This window comes from Malaclemys terrapin, chromosome 2 (assembly GCF_027887155.1).
Source record: "Malaclemys terrapin pileata isolate rMalTer1 chromosome 2, rMalTer1.hap1, whole genome shotgun sequence".
NCBI lineage: Eukaryota > Metazoa > Chordata > Testudines > Emydidae > Malaclemys > Malaclemys terrapin.
Genome location: NC_071506.1, coordinates 235,308,856 through 235,332,192, shown reverse-complemented (window position 1 = coordinate 235,332,192; position 23,337 = coordinate 235,308,856). Strand labels below are relative to the sequence as shown.

The 23,337-nt window shown below is 39.1% G+C and overlaps 1 protein-coding gene across 1 annotated transcript in view; it reads right to left on the bottom strand.

Moving 5' to 3' along the window:
• THSD7A (thrombospondin type 1 domain containing 7A) overlaps nucleotides 1-23,337 on the bottom strand; it is a 539,353-nt gene that overhangs the window by 26,472 nt on the left and 489,544 nt on the right. The window contains exons 17-23 of the mRNA XM_054020318.1: nucleotides 21,995-22,000; nucleotides 21,139-21,272; nucleotides 14,653-14,806; nucleotides 13,314-13,455; nucleotides 12,130-12,245; nucleotides 7,255-7,372; nucleotides 103-248 (exon numbers count right to left, since the gene is read on the bottom strand). Of these exons, the coding sequence (XP_053876293.1) occupies nucleotides 103-248; nucleotides 7,255-7,372; nucleotides 12,130-12,245; nucleotides 13,314-13,455; nucleotides 14,653-14,806; nucleotides 21,139-21,272; nucleotides 21,995-22,000 (816 nt within the window). The remainder of the gene's footprint in view (nucleotides 1-102; nucleotides 249-7,254; nucleotides 7,373-12,129; nucleotides 12,246-13,313; nucleotides 13,456-14,652; nucleotides 14,807-21,138; nucleotides 21,273-21,994; nucleotides 22,001-23,337) is intronic.

Here is a 23,337-nt window from a genome sequence, read left to right as displayed (position 1 = left end):
AATAAAATGGCTAAAACATTTTGTACATTATATATGTGCATATCACAAATATCCCTGGATGCAGTGAACAGAATAATTGCAGATCTCCATTGCAGCTTTTACCTCAACTTTGCATTCAGCCCAATGGCCATACTGCCATCGATAACAAGGTTTTACTGGGCAGGGTTTGAATTGCTCTATCTGAGATGGACAAGGTCTTCCATCGCCCTGGAAAGGCTGATTTACTGTCCTCCTTCGTATCATCTTTCCTTTAAAAGAGAGAGAGGGAGAGAAAGCAACTTTGAGGTGGTCATATATATTGCCTCATCAAGATGGTTCTGTTTCAGTCTGTGACAAGCTTTATGTTAGCAATATTCTTACCTAATACAGTGGACTGCACAGCAGACCTGCTGTGACCTGTTTGATGTGTGAATTGTAAATTCTCTGAGACATGCATTTTCTTTTTTCTTATTTGTGTGTACTATGCCTAGCACAATGAGATCCTTGATGAAAGAATCAAGTTGCTATTATAATATAAATAAATAATACTTTTCTAGTTGAGACACCTGGGGAAAAAATAGGTGCCCTTTCCTGATCTGGTATTTTGTTCTTGGCATCCCTTTTGAGAGATGAACTTTTGGTTCTCCACTGTTCTGGAGTTGTGCTGCTAGGAGGGAATGATATGGGTATCTAATCCACAAAATTTTCCTTGTATTAAATTTAGAAATGTATCAGATTCACAAGATGCTGGTTGTCTAAATTCAGAGAGCAGAGGGAGCTTGCCACTTATCTTCTTTGTCTCCCTGGGCTTTATTATAATGGAGAATTTTCAAGGGACAGAGGATATTTCACCCTGACCTAAAGAAAATTAAAATATAATAGGTTTAACTGACATTAATCTTCTGTTCAACTGAGGGTGACACGCTACCCCAGCCTGTTTGAGGACTAGATTCTATTTCAAGCAGTTATATAATGGAACGAAGAAGAGATTTTGTATTTAGTCATCCTTTTGGGTGATTCTGTTTCTTTCCTCTTAGGTGAATATCAAACTATTAGATTTTATTTCTGAGACAGATGATACAGTGAAGCCACAAGAGCTTTTTTATGTGCAATGTAGTGCTGGGTAGTAGCCCCTCTATAGATAGGGGTTTCCAAAGAGTTCCATTAAACCCACATTTTCGTGGGGTTTTAACTTCAATGCGAATAAATACATGCACTGAGCCAAAATGTGTCGGTAAATAACAACCAAGCAAAAAGAGCACAACATTAAAAATTAAGTATCCAATATATTCAGATTTATAATGTGCTGCAATGCATTACACTGACCTACCTTCATAACCTCACAGGATTAAATGGGCCACCCCCATTCATCTATCTGTCTATTTTTAATTAAATTTGTTACTATGAATTTGGAATTAAGTACCCTTAACTATCGAGAGACAAATCCTGCTTTCAGAGTAACTGGACTATGCAATGAACTGTAGCAAACCTCCCCACCCAGGCCACAAAGTGGGAACAGAGCTGCATAACTAGGTTTCTTTGGAAAATGCCAATTCGTCAGAATGAAATGCTTAGTCAAATCGAGTACAAATTAAATGAAACTAGGGCTGTCAATCATTTAAAAAAATTAATCGCAATTAAACTTGCGATTAATCACACTGTTAAACAATAATAGAATGCCATTTATTTAAATATTTTTGGATGTTTTCTACATTTTCAAATATATTAATTTCAACTACAACCCAGAATACAAAGTGTACAGTGCTCACTTTATATTTATTTTTGATTACTAATATTTGCATTCTAAAAAACAAAATAAATTGTATTATTCAATTCACCTAATTCAAATACTGTAGTGCAATATCTTTATCATGAAAGTTGAAATTACAAGTGTAGAATTATGTACAGAAATAACTGCATTCAAAAATAAAACAATATAAAACTTTAGAACCTACGAGTCCACTCAGTCCTACTTCTTGTTCAGCCAATCACTCAGGCAAACAAGTTTGTTTACATTTGCAGGAGATAATGCTGTCCACTTCTTGTTTACAATGTCACCTGAAAGTGAGAACAGGTATTTGCATGGCACTGTTATAGCCAGCATCGCAAGATGTGCTAAAGATTCATATGTCCCTTCATGCTTCAACCACCATTCCAAAGGACATGCACCCATGCTGATGATGGGTTCGGCTCGAGAACGATCCAAAGCTGTGCAGACTGACGCATGTTCATTTTCATCATCTGAGTAAGATGCTACCAACTGAAGATTGTTTTTCTTTTTTTGGTAATTTAGATTCTGTAGCTTCCAAAGCGGAGTGTGGTCTTTTAAGACTTCTGAAAATATGCTCCATACCTCATCTCTCAGATTTTGGAAGGCACTTCAGACTCTTAAACCTTGGGTCAAGTGCTGAAGCTATCTTTAGAAATCTCACATTGGTACCTTCTTTGTGTTTTGCCAAATCTGCAGTGAAAGTGTTCTTTAAATGAATAACAAGTTCTGGGTTATCATCCGAGACTGTTATAACATGAAATATATAGCAGAATGCAGGTAAAACAGAGCAGAAGACATACAATTCTCCCCCAGGGAATTGAGTCACAAATTTAACTAACATATTATTTTTTTAACGGGCATCATCAGCGTGGAAGCATGTCCTCTGGAATAGTGGCCAAAGCATGAAGGGGCATATGAATGTTTAGTATACCTGGCACGTAAATACCTTGCAGTGCCAGCTACAAAATTGCCATGTGAACTCCTGTTCTCACTTTCAGGTGACACTTAGAGAAGAAGAGGGCAGCATTGTCTCCCATAATTGTAAACAAACTTGTTTGTATTACCAACTGGCTGAACAAGAAGTAGGCCTGAGTGGACTTATAGGCGCTAAAGTTTTACATTGTTTTGTTTTTGAGTGCAGTTATGTAACAAAAACCCCCCTTTACATTTGTAAGTTGCACTTACAATGCACGATAAAGAGATTACACTCCAGTACTTGTATGAGGTGAACTGAAAAATACTATTTTTTTATCATTTTTATGGTGCAAATATTTGTAATAAAAATAATAATATATAGTGAGCACTGTACACTTTGTATTCTGTGCTGTAACTAAAACAAATATATTTGAAAATGTAGAAAAACATCCAAAAATATTTAATAAATTTCCATTGGTATTCTATTGTTTAACAGTGCAATTAAAACTGCGATTAATCGTGATTAATTTTTTTAATTGCGACTAATTTTGTTGAGTTAATCACATGAGTTAACTGTGATTAACTGACAGCCCTAGATGAAACTTTTGTCAAACCCTGCTTTCCCCTAGCTCTAGGGGATATTGAGATAGCATCAGGGTGCTCTGCCTCCCCGTCTCTCCCTAGCTCCTGGGGATGGGCAGGATATCGCTAGCTCCTGGCCCTGGCGAAGGGGACAGGGTGGGGATTGTTGTGAGATGGAGTAGCTGGACTCTGCCTCTCTGGTAGCTGGGCTGCAATCCTCTTGCCAACATGTCAATTAACAAGTGTTTTCCCTGATGACAGCTGGGAAGTTGATAAATTGCACTTCAGCTCTTTCAAAATGTAACTTTTCTTTTAAATCCCTTTCTGTGAAAATGTTTGGGGTTTCGATATTTTGTCCCACTTCAGGACAAAACTTTATCTCAATAACTCAACAATTTTTGCAAAAAGGGAGCCCCCTTTTTGGCCTTTCTACTCCTGTGTTCACTGTAAGTAGGTGCGAAAAGGTTTGTCAAGTGGATCCTCATAGTTTTGCATCCATAGCTCCTGCAATTGGAGCACCACAGAGAAAAGAAAGTGAACTCTGACGTCGGGGTAATGAGTTGAAAACCCAGCACAGGATGCAATCGCTGTGTGCAAAACCATTCCAAAAGCATACCAGCCTATGTTAGCATGGATGGAAGAAAAGCTAATCAGCCTGCTACATTCCAGGCTTTGTTACTATATGAAACCTACCTAAAATTGATGTTATTTTAATACAGAATTCCCCCCCCCCTGTCCAAATCAACTTCCTGTCTGTTAGCAACCTCAAATAGACATACTTAGGAACTTCAAGATTCATAAAAAACAATGAAACTTCAAGAGGTATTTTTAAATAATATTGCTATTTTTAATATATTTTGGGGATTTAGTTACCTACCTACAGATACACACAAGTTAGCATACTAAAAAAATATGGTGTAGCTACAGCAAGATGTGTGGTGGGGGGCTAGCTGCCCTGAATATGTGCCAATGGTCTGACATGTATGTACTCAGGGTGGCGAGGCCCTCTTGCCACTCGTGTTGCCATGACTACACTCTATTTTTAGTGCACTAGCTTGATCAGGGCTAGCATGGGAATGTCTCCTGGAGCTGAGAATCCCTAACTCTAACCCCCATCCCCACTCCCCAGTGTAGACATATCCCAGGTTTAATAGGAAAAAATTCCCCTAGATACTTGTGACCAAATTTTCAGCAGAACTCAGCAACCAATAGCTCCAACTCAGAACAATGGGAGGTTCTGGATACTCAGTGCTTTTTAAAATCTGGCCACTCCATTTAGGAGTCTACATGGGAGCTGAGCTCTTGAAAATCTGGCCCCAGTTGTGGCTGCTGAGCACTTTTGAAAATCTGGTCTCCATCTCTAACTCGTTCTGTTTATATCTAAGTAATGAAAAACTCTCCAAGAACGTCTACTGCGAATCCTACAATTTGTAGGTGAAGGGCTCAGACACTGTGGTGATAAGCACAATAGAAATGCCTTCAAATAATTAAATACCACAGTAGCATTATTAACTATGTTATTGGGAAAAAAATAATAACGTAAATTGTATGCTTTTTATATTTATATTATAAGCTCTTTGGGGCACAAATCATCTTTTTGTTATATGTGTGTACAGTGCCTAGCACAATGGGGTTCTGATTCCTGATTGGGGCATCTAAGTGCTACTTCAATGCAAATAAATGACAACAATAATTATTTTCCCCTAGTAATAACATATCACTAATCTACATACTGCAATATTCAGAAATGAATGGAAGAAGAATAGTTTCAACCTAATCCCCTCGGTTTTATTTAAATCTTTTTTTTTCTTTTAATTCTGGCGATTTGCATTTCACATATGCAAAGAAATAACTAATTTAGGTGTTAACATTTGTCCTAAATATGGACTACATATTAAAAGAAATTTCCAGGGATGTAGAGAGGTAGGGTCTCATCCCTCTACCCTTACTGGGGAGAACAGAAATATCCAAAATTAATATCTGCCCAAGATTGATTTATATCATTAGCCTATTGCTTTTCAAGGTCTCTCCCTTACTTTTTGCTCAAATAAATGGGCCTATGATGCAATTTATATGGGATAAAAAATGGCATCACTTGTCACATAAGACCCTTAAAACATCCTGGGCAACTATGTGGTTGCCAGATTTGTATCTACATTATTTAGCATTCCAAATTTGGCCTGTTGTAAGGTGGTTTCTTTCCAGTAGCTTTGTATACACACCAACCTGGCTTGAGATTGAAGAAAGTTTAGCTATGCTCTTTGCTTCCCTCTCTCTTCTTTTATATATTTTAAGAGGCTACCCATACCCTTAAGGAAAAATCCAGTCTTTGTATCTGCATGAGGCATCCTGCAACACGTTAAGATGATTACAGCACCCGATCTTACTAATTCTACTCTTGTACCATTATGGGATAACTCTACGCTTAAGACAATTTGGATAGAAAAAGAATTAACAAAAATTAATGATATAATACAAGATGATAGACTGTCCTCCTTAGATTACGTATGTAACAAATATCAGCTACTGCTGTCTCACAGTTCCTTCTTTCAGCAGCTATGCTCAAGTATTCATGCAAGGATAGGGGACAATTGGTCTGTTTCAACTCTCTCACTTCTAGAAGAATATGTTAAGAAACATGGAAACAAAACCGTGTAGGAATTATTTATAGGTGGCTTAATGTTTGCATTACCCTCTCAATCTCAGTCTTAAAAAAACAAAAAACAAACAAACAAAAAACCAGGGAAAATAATTTAGCCTTACTATCAGAACGGAAACCTGAGGGGATATCTGGCTTAATGTGAAAGATACTTCAAGCTCTTTAATATATTTTTCTGGAAGAACTGCAAGGATAAACAAGTACTATTAGACTCCAGAATGTTCGCTTAAGGCTTGATTGGTAACACACAGTTAATGTTGGAGATGCAAACGGCCACATGCCAACTTTTCACACATCTGTCAAAAATGGACGTGTTCTGGAATGCCCTGGTCAGTGCTCTCTCAAAAACTTTTAAGTGTTGCTATCTTTCTTTCTACAAGCTTATATATTTTAGGGGTGCTGGAGGAGTTGGTTGTACCAGTTAACATTAAGAAATGGATGCAGTACCTATTTTAGAGACCAAAAGAGATCATTTTAGAAAATGTAAATCTGCAATTCCTCCCTCACACATACAGATTGGCTTAGTGAGGTCTCTATTACTCCATTAATGGAAAAAATGACTCTGTTTAATAGAAACTATGGAAAAAATATGAGCATGTCTGGTCTCACTATTGCTTACTTTTGCAGTTTAGTATATATTAGTCCCCAATACTCATAGGTTATGTTCTCACTTATTTATCTATTTAGTCAGTTTAATAATTGATGCCCTGCATGACCTCTTTGGGTTCAGGTTCTTTTTGTTTTGTTTTGTTTTCCAGGTTTTGCAAATAATGGACATTGTATTTTGTTAATTCATATGCTATTTCCGTCATGTGCATGTATGTATATGTGATTTGTTTCAGTATGCGTTTATATTCTATATAAAGTTAAAATATTAGCCATTTGAAAGCAAAAGCTCCTATTTTCTGTTTATAAAAAAGAGGAAGTGTGTGATGACTGTTATTATGGTGGGTTAAACTTTCAAGAGCCACGTGTTATGATTTAGCTTTCCTTATCTCAATAATATTAATGAGAGTTGTAAAGCTAAATCTCCCATTGCTGGGACATCTATGTCTAATTTGTCCAGTATGGTCAATCTCCTTTGGCAAAGTCATGTATCATTTGTCAGATCTCATATCTATTTATTGAGTCAGAAATTTTTTTCAGTGTGGGCCAAATCCTATTCACTTTAACCACGTATAGCCTCAATGACACCTACTATTTGCCTGAGAAAGGTAAGGCAGATTTAGGCCCCCCGTCATTTTCTCTCTAATCAACGACTCTTCAAATTCCTGAGAGACTTATTAGTTGTGTCGGATTTAAAAAAAAAATGCTCAGCCATAGAGATATTCCAAGAACAGTGACTAACCTGTAAGGCCACATGTTTGAGAACACTCAGACCATGGAGACCAGTCAGAAAGCTGACAGTTCACAGGACATTCCACCACACAGGAAGTATTCATCTGCCACGTCTTCTCCAAGCCAAGCTAAAAGAGGAGACACAATTGTCAGCATGTGAAGTGTGGTCTGTCCCACTAGTCTAGCCTATAATACTGAGAACAGGGTGAATTTGAACTAATCACATTTGATTAAATATTTAATAATTATTAAAGAGAAAGAAAAATCCAGAATATATTGGGCTCACTAGGGCCCCAATTCAGAATAGCACTTAAACTTGTGCTTAACTCCTAAGCAAATGCTTAAATCCCATATTCTCCAGGGGGATTTAAGCAAGTGCTTAAACACACTTCAAAAACAGGGATGATTTCCTGAATCAGGGCCCAAAGATGGAGGAATACAGCTCTGTAATTTTAATTTATAGATTTGCCAAAATTAAAAGAATAAGGAAGCAGTATTATGGAGATACTAGACAGACAGACAGAAGTTAGGAGATAGTACACATCCTACAAAGCTCCAACATTAGTGAAGGGACAGGTTCAGCATAGGGAGCAGATGTGGAATCCGATAGGAAATCGTATGAATATCAAACAGGTCTGCAACTTCCAGTTGTGACAAGTTCTTTCCTTTATTGGCACTATGCAGAGGACTGAATTTTATCTATGGCTTTCAGGTCCAGAGCCGCAAAGATATTTAGGAGCCTAACTTTCATTTAAAATCAATGGAAGTTAAGAGCCTAAATACCTTTGAGGATCTGGGCCTTGGTGACCAGAAGGCTGCAGATAGGGATCTATCTATCTGAAGCTATATGATTAAAAAACACACAGAATCTCTTTGTAAGATACCCAGGCAATTTTAAAACACATTAGAATAATGACTGCAAAGGATAAGAACATAAAACCAGTAATTAGACTTTAAATGGAAATAAAAACACTCTTTCCCACTCAAACCTAGCACAGACCAGCACTTAGGCCCATTAATGAGCACTCTATAAATATACTGCACATACCATAGCTTTCTGACCCTGATATACTGGCAGCATTAGACTTACATTTGAAGTGTCATTTACTGAGACAAATGAGGTAGGAGACCTTTGTTCTGTTTTATGGATCAACCAATGAATTCTTAGTTTTTCTCTGTTGTAAAGTGTAACCTCGATTATCTGAAGCTCTCAGGGGACACCTGAAACCTTTTGATAATCAAGGGTTGGATAATCAGGAAACCAGCCAATAGGCTTTGAAGTCTGCTCTCAGGGTCAGCTCTTCTGAGCACAGACTTCAAAGCCCGCTGAGCCGATTCCATGCAATTACAGAGAATTGGCTGGCTTCCCCAAGGCTGGCCTGCTCAGCAGGACTTCAGCAGCTGGAGAAAGAGAAGTCCCAGAGGGAAGCAAAGGGTGAACAGGAGAGAGTCACAGTCCAGTTTACAGAGTGCTGGCTGGCTTCCCCAAGCCTGGTATGCTGAAATGCTGCAGAGCCAGCTCTCAGGAAGCCAAATAGATCACTGTAATCAGGACTCCAACTCTTTCCTATTTATCCATTGTTCCCCTCCTTTTTCTCTGGTATAAGAAGTCCCTCTGAGCTTCCGGGCCCTGGAAACCACGTCTGACTAAGCATTTGGAAAAATATATAAACTTCCCTCATCTGGAAATCCCAATGGACATGGCCTTGTGTTGGATAACAGGTGGTTTCTGATTAGTGATTTTCAAATACTGAAGTTGTACTGAATACGTAAAAGTTAAGCATTCTGTATCCTTGGTTGTACGTGGCAGGGGGCAGCAGACTGCCAGACAAGCGTCCTCTGCAAACTGTGTTACTTTGTGTCCATAGACATATGCTTGCATGTCTGCAAGTATATCTGTAACTCAACAAGAGATCTTTGTCTACCCTCAGCTGGAGATTTATCATGTAAGGTTGACCAACAGAGTGTGTACTAATAAAGTAGTGAAGCTTGCTGTCCGATACAGACAAAAGGCTTGTCTCCAGATTCATCTGATTTGTAAACGCAAGTAAGTGAGTAACAATAAATTCACAGGTATTTGCAGGGGGTAAGGTGGGGGCGGCATCCTGAATTAGGTGATTTGAATTTTAAAGAGCCCAAGGAAATGGCAGGAAGAGTTCTGTGATGTGCTAATTTTACAACAGGCAGCGACCAAGTGATCCACTATTAATGTTCTCTGAGAGTTTACACAGAAATATACGACTTGGAAAAAAGCGCTGGAAATTGATTTATCCTGGCAGTAATCAGGATGATTGGATAACTTCTTTAGCCAATTGACTGAAACTAATGTCAAATCATATAGACCGCAGTAGGACAGTAACCACTGGTATAGCATCAGGATGGAATTTTAGAATTTTTCTGGGCTTAAGCTTGCATCTGGATATAATGATGATAGCGCTGCAGAGTGGAAGGTAAGGTTTTATTGTTCTCTTGGATAATGTAATTATATGTAGCTATAACATTTTGGCTGATGATATCTCTACTTATTAAGAATTCAGAGTAGGGGTGGCTACTCTGATCTTTTCTCTGCATCTACCTTAAGTAAAAACAATGACAGTTACCAATTTTGATGTATCTGTAAAACATAGAATGAGTTTTATATAACTAATGAGTCTGTAATATCATTTAGACACAGGCATCTGTCTGTTATGCACCACCACACTGCACATATGTAAAAGGAATGAGATTAAAAAGGGGTTACTACAATGCATATAGTACATATTATAAAAATCTAAAGAGAATACTTTTAATCAGATTAGCAAAAAAAGTGTGTCATATCTTAAATCCCACTTCTTCTGATGACATGAAAGTTCAGAGAGTTCACTTTCACTCCCCCAGAATGAAAGGTGTTTTAAGATTCCAGCAGCTTGGCTTTCTTGCTAATCAGGTAAACAGGTCTTACGCTACAGTTATTGGATTAGTCACTGACCTTGCTGTGCCACTTCTTACATGCATAAAATGTAACAAATAGAAGGGCTTGAATGGTAAGACTGTTAGTGGATCAGGGCTTTGTATATGCAGACTACGTGAATATCTCTGTGGACTTGAATTAAAAACCTAGTGGATCATTGTATGTTGTCCCCCAAAGTAGGACTGTATTGCTGCAGTCACTGGTAAATGGTGATGTGGCTACCAGGACTTCTGGCTGGCTAGCCACTCAAGGCCAGAAGTTTTTGAAATGGTTGTTCCGCTGCCTCCATTGTCCTCACTGTCTAACCAGCCAAATACCCACCCGTTAATTAGGGAAAAGCTGCTCAAGGCTTCTACAATGAGATCTCCATTTACAAAGTAACAATAATTTGCCCTGTATCCTGCCCAAATTCACAGTTTGTAGATACATAATAAATGATTAATATATATGGGAAGAACTACTACAGCTTTACGGAGAAAGAAATCCATTGTTACTTATTGTTTCATGAAAGGCATTCATTCTGTTGACATGTTCACGTGGACAGACCATAACTTATACAATGTCTCATTATATAATAATCAATATGGTAATCTCCTAAAAAATAGCATGAGCACCAAATTCTGTCTTCTAATGTACAAGACAGCTCCTATTAACTTCAGTGGAGTTTGCTGGCAGGCATCCAAGGGCTGATTTTTTGCCCTGAGACTTTAGAATGTAAATGGTCATATTAAGAGGCCTGATCATACTCCCAAGAGCCATGTGTAGAGGAAAACCTGTGTGCTCAGAAGAGAGGACATGTTAGTGGCCTCCACTGCAGCATCCTTTGCTCAGAACATGTGGGTTCAGGGTTCCACATGGGCATTGAGTGAGTTGGGAAAGGAGTGGGCAGCTCAGGAGGGACACAAATAGCACCAGCCTGGCAGAATTTCTCTCAAATAGAACACTGCCCAGTATGTATGACCTTTTCATAGCTCCCTCCATCACTGGCAACCTTCCCCTTCCTTAAAGAGGAGTCCTGAGAAGCAGCTTCCAGCAAGGGAAGTCCATTGGAGAGCGGGGAAGGGATGCTGATCAAATTGAGCTATTGTGGAGGGCACATGGTCTCTGTGCATGTGATTATAGTCTCCTGCTTTTCAGGTGATTTAATGTCTGTTCTGTTAGGGGGTTGAGGCAATCTCATTGGCACAACTAGGGAGATTTCTCTGTAATGCAAACCTTGGTGTATTCTTCTCCATAGTCCTTCATGGTATGATCTGCACAGCATCAATCATTAATAGATACAATCTCCTTTAACAGACCCATGAAATGACCAAAGCAATAGTATTATCTGCCTTGAGCAGTCATTTAAAAACAGATTCATGAAACAGTTACATAAAATTAAGGTGATCCATCTGCTGAATATTACTCCCACTGAACATGCTCATGTAAGAAGTTCCATTTCCGTGTTAATGCAGCAAATTTTTCACACAGCTTGGATGTTTCTCATCTTACACAGCTGGGTACAAGAAGCTAGCACTCAGCCTGGCTGCAGAATGGCACATGACACACGGTTAGCAACACACTGAATAAATGATTGATATCGGCAGCTGTCCAAGGTACTACACAGAAATCACATCAAATTGGAATGATTTGCATTCTGATTAAGATCTATTACCTTTATTCACCATGATTGATTATTGTTCCCAAATCATTTCCTTCAGGATATAATAATCAGCACCCCTTTGTGGGTGCACACATAAGCTACCAGGGGAAATTTTATGAAGAAATCACAGGTGATGACACAGCCTCATTTCAAGGGGTACTTAACAGTTCATGAATAATGTTGAGAAACATCTGTCAGCGATGGGTTACATGCAGCGCAGGTCAGCTAGCTCAGCATGAATTAAAGCTTTTAGGAAGAGTTTACTCACAAAAGGAAAAGAGCCCCCCACTCACCACTTCACAATACTTCAGGTCAACTGATTTGCCATCACTGCGAACACAATCTAGCATTCTTGTTTTGATGCCATTACCACAGACTGCCTTCTCGCTGAGCTGACACGTACTCCAGTCTGGAAATAAAGGAGACCATCAGGACAGGTTGCCAATGGAACTGATTTCTGATGAAGCTTTGATTACTTGAATAAAACATTTAATTCAAACGGCCTAAAAATAACCCCCGGAATCAATTTTTACACATTCAAAAGCTCATGAAACCCATTAGCTAGACATATTGGAAATAACCATAGTTAGGTACCCAGTGACATGATGTATTTCTGAAAAGTCAAATATTGTGTTTATCTGGATTTTTGGGGGGCAAGTCTCACACACACACACACACACACACACACATATATATATATATAAAAATGACCAAAGAAATAGATTTTCTATGGCTATAGAAGTCATATGATTCTCAAATTACACAGGTTTCAGAGTAGCAGCCGTGTTAGTCTGTATCCGCAAAAAGAACAGGAGTACTTGTGGCACCTTAGAGACCAACAAATCCATTAGAGCATAAGCTTTCGTGGACTACAGCCCACTTCTTCGGATGAATATAGAAATTACACAGTTTCTCAAGAGCATTTTCTCTGAATCAAAGAGTTTCACTCTATTTTCACTACAGACTGTATAGACCACATTAGATAACACAAGAAAGCAGAAAGACCTATATTTTGAGAACAATGGATGCCTCTTATAGGTATTTTATCTCTTCTTACACACAACCCCCCTTCACTATCAACACAATTTCACTACAAAAGGAGAGAGCCTCACTAACCAGAGAAACACCTTGGATATGGTGGCAGACAGGGGGTTATAGTTAGTTGTAGGGAGGGGTAGGGGCTTCTGGAAGGCCATAACTTCAACTCTAGTGGGGAAGCATCTGTAGCATAGCCAACCCAGTTCTTCTTTACTACCTGCTGAGTGCAACTTTAGCAAGACTGAGTGAAAGAGGTTCCTCTAACGTACTTCTGTTGGATCAGAAATAAAGGACCCTGAGCCCTGGTTTAAAGCCTGGTGCTAATTGGGCAAACTTGACTCACACATTAATTTGTAGTTGTATGTAGAACTAAACTGTGAAAATAGGTTGAGCTCTTATATTTTTACAGCCTGTTATTAGATTGTAAGAACGCTAATACCTGTCACATTGTAATCATAGTGGTAACAGTTTTTGTTCAGACTGCAAGGTTCTGTCTCAGTGGAGGCAGGACAAGCCTTTCCTTCATCAGGTTGTCTTAGGGGCTCCGCTGACCTTTCACGCACATTACTTCCGTTGCAGGGCTTGAAAAGGAAAACAGAAACAATGGTTTTTGATATATTCAGTCTCTCCACCTACAAATATAACAGCCTTGTAAGCATCCTTTTCACAAAATGCTAATGTAAAACAATGACATTATACTTTGCCTAGAAGGGATTCTTTCCTTGTTATTTTATGGGAGGATTTAGTCTGCTATTTTATCTTGGTAATAATACCAAGGAATTAATAATAACTAACAACGCTGGTAATGCCTTAATAATTTCCTATCTAGTTCACATTTCATTGATACTGCCTTAAAGCAATTGAACATCTGAACTTCCAGATTATGAGCTGCCTCTCCAAAATCCGCAGTGCACCAACTCAGATGCTGAGGAAAAACCCCTATTTCCCCAAGCTTCTGAAATTGAGAACTCCATTTTTAGTCTCACTGGCTTCGCTTTCTCACCTGCGACTCCAGACAGCCAAAAACACAGAGCTGATGGAGTAAGCTATCTTTAATTTCATCTAAGTCTTTTACCTGCAGCTTTTTGCTCTTTACAGATGATAACTCTCTCACTAATGAACACCCAGGCCAAGTCTACACTATAAAATTACATCGGTATAACTATGTCACTCAGGGGTATGTAAACTCCACATCTCTGAGCGACATAATTATAATGATCTAACGTCCTATGCAGACAGCACTATGTTGATGGAGGGCTGACATAGCTACCCGCCTCTCGCAGAGGTGGAGTACCTACCCCAATGGGAGAAGTCCATTACTGGCGAAGGTAGCATCTTCACTGAAGCGCTACAGCAGCACAGCTGCACCAGTGTAACCGTGCCGCTGCAGCGTTTAAGTGTAGGCCTGCCCTACTGGTGTTTTTACAGAGAGAGATAAAGCCAGATTGAACAGGATCTAAGGTCTTTAGATATTACCAAAGCTGACTCATCCGTAATTAACCTTCTCTAAAAATGGAGGGCAATAGCTCATGAAAGTATCAGCATTAAGAGGTGATTTCTTGAACAACTGCTTTCAATGAAGAAATGCTGACACACTGCCCTCTTGATGGGATTGTTGCCAATCTGCTGTTGCCAATAATGCAGTTGATAGGAACTTATAATCATTTGCATGTGTCTATTGTTAAGTGTAGCATCTCTGCATAGTAACTTGAGGCTTACTTTCTTTAAATAAAATAGTCTTGAAACCTTAAGCGTCAAGCTGTTAACATGTTTCTTACCAAGGAACATCTAGACCACTGGCCCCATTCAGACATAACACAGTCTTCAGGGCATGGCAATGTGCATCTTCTAGCACCAAGAGGCATCTCTTCAGGGTCACACAGGTAGTCCTCAACAGTGTCAGAAGGACCATCCACTGTGTTTTGCATGCACCTGGGAAAATATAAGGCTATACATAAAACATATTTGCCATGGATTTCCTACAATAACTGCATCCATTACACTAACATAGCATGGCATTTTAGCAGTTTGACCACAAACAATATACAAATAGAAAAATCTAGAACATTTTTGATGCAACACAAATAATGAACTATAAAATACCAATGAGAATTTGAAAAAGTCAAAATATCCCCAGTTTTTTTCTGCTGCAGGCAGCAGTGCAGTATATCGGTTGAAGCTCAGGGCTCGGGGTGAGAAGCTCCTGAGTTCTAACTTTGCACAGCCACAGCCTTGCTGAGTGAATGTGCGCAGAGGAAGGAGGGCACAAGAGAAATAACAGGCAGGCAGGAGAAAAGGTGAGAGGGAATAACAGAAAGCAGCAGGAGCTGCAGGGAGAGAGAGCAGGAGGAGCCTCTTATGTACCTCTCTAGCACCCCCAGGAGCCTGGACTGATTAACACCAGCTTCTCAGGGAACTTCCTGTTTCCTGCTGCTTAGCTGAACCCACTTGAGGAGAACAGGCAGTCAACTGAAATAGTAGAAGCCAGTTAGGCCCTTAAGACGCTGATATCTTCCTTCACTCAGGCCCTGCTATCGGCCTGCTTATTTGTCCCCTTCAATTGAGTGTGGAGAGCCACTATAGCTGGCACAGAACAGCAGTCATGAGTGAAAGAAGAAAATGTTCCTCTGGGGCAGCATTCAGAAAAAGAAAGCAAGCAAAGGAAGCTTTTCTATCTAAGCAGGAAGAAGTGCTCCTGAGATACATAGACACAAATATTCACGGTGAGCCTTCTGGCCCCAGTGAGGATGTGAGTGGTGAGGAGATGCCTGATCTTCCAGTTAGTCAGAGTGCAGGTGACCTGGCAGCTACTGCAGCATCCATATCTCCATCTCAAATGAATGTAACTATGCACATTCCTGAAGAAAAGTCTAGATCAGAGAAGTGTGTGGTGGAGGCACAAGAAACAGCTGCTGCTGAGTTTAGTTCCTTAAGTCTAGATGATCCAGGACTGTGGACCCACTTGAGCTGTAGCCTGAGGGACTTCCTTGTACTGCGTGGGCCACAGCAAGTGAAAAACTTCATGTTCCCCAAAGACAATGAAAATAGAAGTTTCCATCCAACACATTACTGGTGTGAAATCCCCAATGGTGACAAAGTGGAGAGGCCATGGTTATGTACTCAAAAACCCAGAATGCTGCATACTGTTTTTGTTGCAAACTCTTCCAGTCTAATGTTCCAGCCACATTGGGTTCTACAGGAACAAAGTACTGGAAAAATCTGGCTAGAAATCTGGCATGCCATGAAAAGGCAGCAGTCACCAGAGAGCATTCCATAGGTGGAAAGAGCTTGAGATGAGACTAAGGTTAAAGGCCACCATAGATGATCAGCATCAAGAGAAGATTGCATCAGAGTCTCTTTACTGGCAAAATGTTCTGAAAAGGCTCATTGCCATTGTGAGAATGCTTGTTACCCAAAACCTAGCACTGCATAGCACTTCAGATCAGCTGTATGTGCCAAACAATGGAAACTTCCTTAACATTGTGGAGCTGAAGGCTGAGTTTGATGCTGTACTCCAGGAGCATTTAAGAAGAGTCACCACCCAAGAAATGTACGTGCACCACTGCCTTGGAAAAACAATTCAAAATGAGATCATACAGTTAGTGTCAACAAAAGTCAAACAGAAGATTGTGGCAGATCTGAAGTCAGCAAGATATTACTCTGTTATTCTGGACTGCACACCTGACATCATCCATACGGAAAAAAATGACTTTAATGGTGCATTTTGTAACAACAACAGAACCTAGTGAACATGTCCCTGCAATGGTGACTGTCAGAGAGCATTTTCTAGAATTTATTGACATTGATGATACTACAGCAGCTGGTATGACAAATGTGCTTCTTAAAAAGCTGGAAGATACGGGAATTGCGATAGCTGACATGAAAGGTCAGGGCTACAATAATGGTGCCAACATGAGAGGAAAGAACAGAGGAGTGCAGACATGAATCCGAGAGTTAAACCCTCTAGCTTTTTTTGTCCCTTGCAGTTCTCATTCATTGAACTTGGTGGTCAGTGTTGCAGCATCAGCTTCTAGTGAGGCTGCTGAATTTTCTAATGTAATTCAAAGCATCTATGTATTTTTCTCTGCATCAACTCATTGATAGCAAATTTTGAAGCAACATCCTCTCTGACACTGAAACCACTGAGTGCAACATGATGGGAAAGTCGAGTGGATGCGATAAAGCCTATCAAACACGAAATTGGGAAGATAGATAATGCCATGGTTGCCATTATGGGGGATAATGCTATGACAGGAACTGTTTGTGGGAGAACAGTGGCAGAGGGAAATGGAATCACCAGAAACATACCTAACTTAAAATTTCTATGTGGCTTCGTGTTGTAGTATGACATACTGTTTGAAATAAAAGTTGTAAGCAAGAGACTCCAAAGTGTTGACCTTGATATATCTGGAGCAAGCAAAGTCATACCAACAGTCATACCGGTCGGATGAGGGATTTCAAAATGTTCTGAAGAGTGCACAGAAGTTGGCAGAGGAACTTCTCACTGAAGCTATTTTCCCACCCATTCAAGAATACAAGAGTCACCGAAGAAGACAACATTTTGGTTACAAGGCACAGGATAATCCCATAAGAGACCCCAAATAACAATTCAAAGTTGAATTCTTTAACCACGTGCTAGATTGTGCAATACAGTCAGCTGAAGAATGTTTCGTGCAGCTCGAAGAATACAGCAGTATATTTGGGATGTTGTATGATATTCCAAAACTCCTCACTGTAGCTGAAGACCTACACCACCAATGCAGGGCACTAGAGACAGTGTTGACACATGATGACATGCATGATATTTATGCGAGTGATTTAGGTGATGAACTGAAAGTCCTTTCAAGATACATTTCAACAGGCTGAACTCCAAAGGCTGTTCTGGAATATATGTGCACATATAAGATGACCACCCTCTTTCCAAATGCTTTTGTTGCATTTGTGCATACTTCTAACACTTCCCGTAACAGTTGCCAGTGGAGAACGCAGGTTCTCCAAGCTGAAGTTAATAAAAACACATCTACGCTCCACAACGACACAGGAGAGGCTGGTTGGCCTTGCAACCATCTCAATAGAGCATGAGCTGGCCCAGACAGTGGACCTTCAGGAAGCAGTTCAAATCTTTGCAACCAAGAAGGCACGGAAAGCACCACTTTGATTATTCAAACAGATAAAAATGCCAGTGTTTACTATGCAGACAAGAAAGGTTACATTTGCTTTTCAGGTGTTTGAAAGTTAAGTGCTACTTAAAATTTTTGAACAAGGCATTTTAAGTTGTTAGTTCTCCTTTATTGGGGTAGGTAGCAGAGCAGTACCATGAGAGGAGTAGAACAGGAAGAAGGCAGAATTGAGAGCTTTGAAAGTTTTGGCCCAAGCGAGAGGGGATAGGGGCGTCATTTGAGCTCCCCGTCTCAGGTGCCAAAATGTTGTGGGCTGGCCCTGTGTTAAACCTTCACTTTCATTGCAATATTTTAAAACTATACTATTTTATTACATTACCAATTCCTGTATACCTGAAGATCTCATGGTGTCAGTCAGAAAACATTTTTAAAATGAGATTATTTTAAATGAACACAACCAACAGAGATACTGTATCTGCAAAAATCTGTTTGGTGGAATTAGTTATCCAATGAGAGTTAGTATATGGATGGCAAAAGGGAAGGTAGGTTTTTTTGTGTGTTCATCCCAAAGGGCTGAAATTCCTTTCTTTGGCATAAATAATGTATTTTCTTCTCTAGCTTTGATGGTAGTGTCAAAAGCTGTGTACCTCTGGAGAGAGCCTAAAGCACCACCACCACCACCACCACCAGTACTTATTGCTTTTTTAAAAAAAGAATAAACTTTTGGTGGGACTTCCAATATCTATTTTGGTTGCTGTTATATTAGAGTAAATTATGCACACTTTAATATTTGTGACAAGCGAAAACTAAAAATCTGACCTTCAAATAAATCGTTAAATTCAAGGCGCGCTTCTGTTTTAAATCTTGTCAAATCTAGCAATTGCTACAGTATTTCTGGTACATTAAAGAGAATCTTTGGAAATTAATGTATCTGGTCTTCAAATGGGTCCTGTAGACCGAATTCATTTTATGGCTTGTCATTCTAACATGCAGACAGAGATGACTTCTTAAATTGTGTGTTGCTCTATAGGTAGCCTTAGAGAATAATATATAATCAACACTGAACTTCTTGCTATGTACATTACCATGCAAGACTTCTCTTAAGCAAGTCTTTGAGTAGAGGTGTAAGTTGATCAGTAGACAGGATGCTTGGATCAGATTCAGTAAATATTGGAACAAGATTTTTGGACTTGTTTTACTAAATTCACTCTTTACACAGTTTTACAGAGTTCGGGGGTGGGGGAGAGAGAATGTACTTTTTTTTTTTTTTTTTTTTTTTTTAAACTAAAGGGGGGAAAAAACAGCATTCTGAACCAGGCTGAATTTAACACAGCATTGCAATGCACTACTTGGCCTTCAGATTAACTATTCCAGGAAGCTCAGTTTTTCAACATCATTGTACTACAAGCGTTCAACAACTGCAAGAAGGTTTTGGTATTAACAAATATGCATGCTTTTTAAAAATGCCTTTTCAGAAGTGGGACTGATTAACTCAAAATATTTGATCAGAAAAGAACTGCCCGGAGTAGCCCTGTGAATTATTTTTCAGGGGGAAAATGTGCTAAAGTCATAATTGGGATTTAAAGTTCAACCATCTGACACTCATAGAAGCAGTATAATCATAAAATATGGTCAAGGTGAATAGTCTCAATCCATTTCCCAGTAAACAAGCATCCACCACCACAACTGGAATCAATTGACAACCTTGTTAGTAATCTTGATGAAGAGGTCAGGAATTGAATGATCATGGACACTGAACTACCCTTTTATCCTCAGAGATAGTCGCTCTGGATCAGTGTTCTAGTAAATTAAAGGGATAATCCAGAGACTCTTGCACAACATCATCCTGTGCTGAATGTGCTCTGTGGGCACAGGATTTCAATCTCTGCACTGTAAATCTGGCACCTTTCACTAGAACTAAATTCAACTAAACAATTAAAAATATATCCTACTCCATGTGAATTTATACTCAAACTATCAAACTATTTAACTCCATAAGAATCATGCTGTAGTCATGATACAGTCAGCTTCTGAGCAGAATTGTTCTCCCTCTTGAGGTGATTACTTTCCAGACTCAGCCAGGGTCTGTGAATTTGTTGTCAGGAGTTTGTTCTACTGTAGTGTGTCAGAAATATTACAACCATATTGGAACACTGGCATTTCAAATCCAGTGTTCACACTGGCTGATTTAGCAGACCTAGAGGACCACAAGGGTAACAAAAAGGTATTGAAAACCAGCACCAGATATAGGGCTAAATTCTCTGCTCTGATGCTGTGCCAATTTAATATGGAGCAGAGATTTTCACCCATTACTTTTATGTTTAGCGCCTTCTAGGCCAAAATACGTTCCAAATTTAAAATATGGTTAAGGACTTCTATAGCGTTTCTTTACCATTCCAAGAACAACATAGGACACATTCCTACTGATCTTTATCACACTGCTATAGAGTTCTTTATTCCTTACGTATAAAACTCAGAAATAGAAGGAGCACCACTAATCATAACATAAGACTCCGCACAGTTCATTAATCTGTCTTTGGGCTCAGAAGCAAGTCTGAGGCACTGACCACCTGTTGTAAAGTTCTCTCAGCATTTTAAATTAACAGGGCTATTAACTACAAGCCCTGGCAAAATTCAAACTGGGGTGATTACATTCTGAATACCTTAATACACTGTGTTTTCAGTTGGATATGGCATCCTTCACCTTTTGCACTAAATTGTTGTACAGTATTGCTGTGCACTGTAAAATGGGTTGCCATGTTTCACCCCAGAGGTGATTGCATTTTACTGATAAGTGAGAATTGATCTCTGTGTTAAATTTATAAAGAACTTGGGGGTTAACTTGAAAGGCACTATATAAATGTAAGTTACAGTTTTATTTTTATAAAGTATAATTAATGTTTAAAAAAAACAGAAACAAAGGGCTAGATCCTGAACTGTGTAAACTGGTTTAGCTCCACTGAGTTCAATCTACACAGATTTACACCAGCTGAGGTGCTGGTCTAACATTCCGTAGACAAACTTTTGTGAAAATGCCTTTGTCAAAATACTCTTCTATAGAATTTTGCTTCTTTAATTCCATCATAATTTAAAGGTGAGGGTTTCTGTTTTTGTTTTTTAAGAGAAGGATTACATTCTGTTTACCTCACTTTCCTGGTTTGCACACCTTCTCCACAGTTCTCCTTTAAGTCAACATTGGTCACTTTGCAGACGCTCCAGGGTTCTGTAACCCATATGTACTGGCTGCAGTCACTGTGGCATGGGACCACCTCATATACCTGGAATCCACACAGAGTGTAAGTTTGCTACACACAGTATGCAAATATGATAAGTATACAGGAGCTGTCATTCTGACATAGCAGCAACACAAACATTATTGCTATTTTGTAAAGATAACAAATATATTTAATCTTAATCCATGTACAAGTAAGTTGTGAGACAGTTGGTGTTACAACAGACATAAAACACCTGACACCAAAGCAAGGAAATTAAAAGTTAAATCCTTAACAGTATAAACTCTCTTCTGCACCAGTATGCATGCACTTTACCATTACTACTAACATACACCAGAGAACACACACACAACAGCCTTAACTTTGCTCTAATAGGGAAGCCAGCCTTCTACTTCTCCATTTACCAACCTGCTCCTCAGTCTTTCCTTTACTCTACACTCCCACACCTAATATTATTAGTTGTGGATGTTTGGGGAGAGTGGATTCTAATGGTATCACTCCCTAAATTACATCAGTGTAAATCAGAGCATAATCTGGTCCCTTAACTTAAACTATTTTTAACTGTGAAGCCTTAAAGTTATTATATCATGCTAAGATTGGAATGTTCTATATAGACGGTCTGAGGTACATTAAAAATGGCATCCTATGTACTATCACATATAATCTTTTTAAAGAACAATTACAGAAAAAGCCAAACAGTGCATACATTATAGAACTTGGTCAGGAAGCACATTATAAGATTAGGTATCTATTTTAGAGACTCTTACCTGAGCCTGGAGCAGGTATTTGCCATGAACCCAAGGGAACAACCGAAGATAAATAGAAACACTAGTTAGAGAGCGAAACACAGATATTTGAATGGTGTACATTTAGTACTTCATTGGTTAAAAACAATCTTCTATGCTCTCTACCAAGCAGAAAGCCTCACCACTTAGGCCAGATAAGACACAGCTTTCCCTCTTGTATCTCTACTGACACATTCTGCAAGAAGCCAGCATTTAAGAGAAAAAAATTCTTTTGCACATCACCTTGATGGAGAACTAGTGCATATATGCTCACCTTTTCTTCACACTGTTTAGAACACATGGCTAAACTATTTTATTCTCTGCCTACCATGGATATCAATTCTTTACAGGCTGGGGAGTTCAATTTCTCCAAGACTGAAGAAATTCCTGAGTGGTTTTGGATGGAAGACTGTGTTTTATATATTATCAATATTGTACTGACAGGTAGCGTGGGATGGGTATAAAGGTGGAGAAAGTGACAAAGATCTCATCCTTCACACGTTTTAAAAATCTTTTTAGCCTGTCCTAAGTTTGTGTCCAGTATTTGAAACCAGTTGCCACTAAAAGCTCTTCTCTAGTTGTCTGATATATCTGCTATTAGCAAGCTAGAGCCAACATTACTAGACAATCTAAATGAGAATCTCAATATGGCACTCTCTAGCTGTTGTCAGCAATGCACCTGTCAGCCAAGACAGAGCCCATGCCTGTGTTCCAGGTGTAAGTGGAGGTCTCTCGACATTATTGGCATTTATGTGACGGTCACTGATAGCAAGCACTTAGAGCTCAACATAGTCATGGACTCAATGCCTGCCTAGGTAGGTGGGGAGGCAGAGAATCACTGAAGCCAAAGAAAAGGTAGATGTTATTTTTCCCAGGAAACTGGGATCTGCCTCTAGCAGAAACTCTCTGAAAGCCAGAGAGAGAATTTTTCAGTGAATTGGACCCAGTATCATCTGCAAACCTTCACTATAGCAGTGCAGATTATTTTATTTTTTTAACTATAGATGCTTAGGGAAAAGAGAATAAATCTTCAAAAGCTAGTTTCAACAATTTCCTGTTCCACAGGTAATTTAAGATATTTGCTTATCCATATATCACACTTTTCTCCATGAGAGAATTTGCTGTGCATACACCTCTGCCAATATGAGAAAATCATAAATAAGGCTATTCAAGGAAAAAGAAATAGGGACACACCTTTTAGCCCCAAATGAGATACTTTAAAATGGAGAGAGCAGAAAAACAATTAATGGTTTTATTACATTCACCCTTTAAATGGGACAGTTGGCACGTATGGATATATTTGCAAATAATTTAAATTAGAAAAT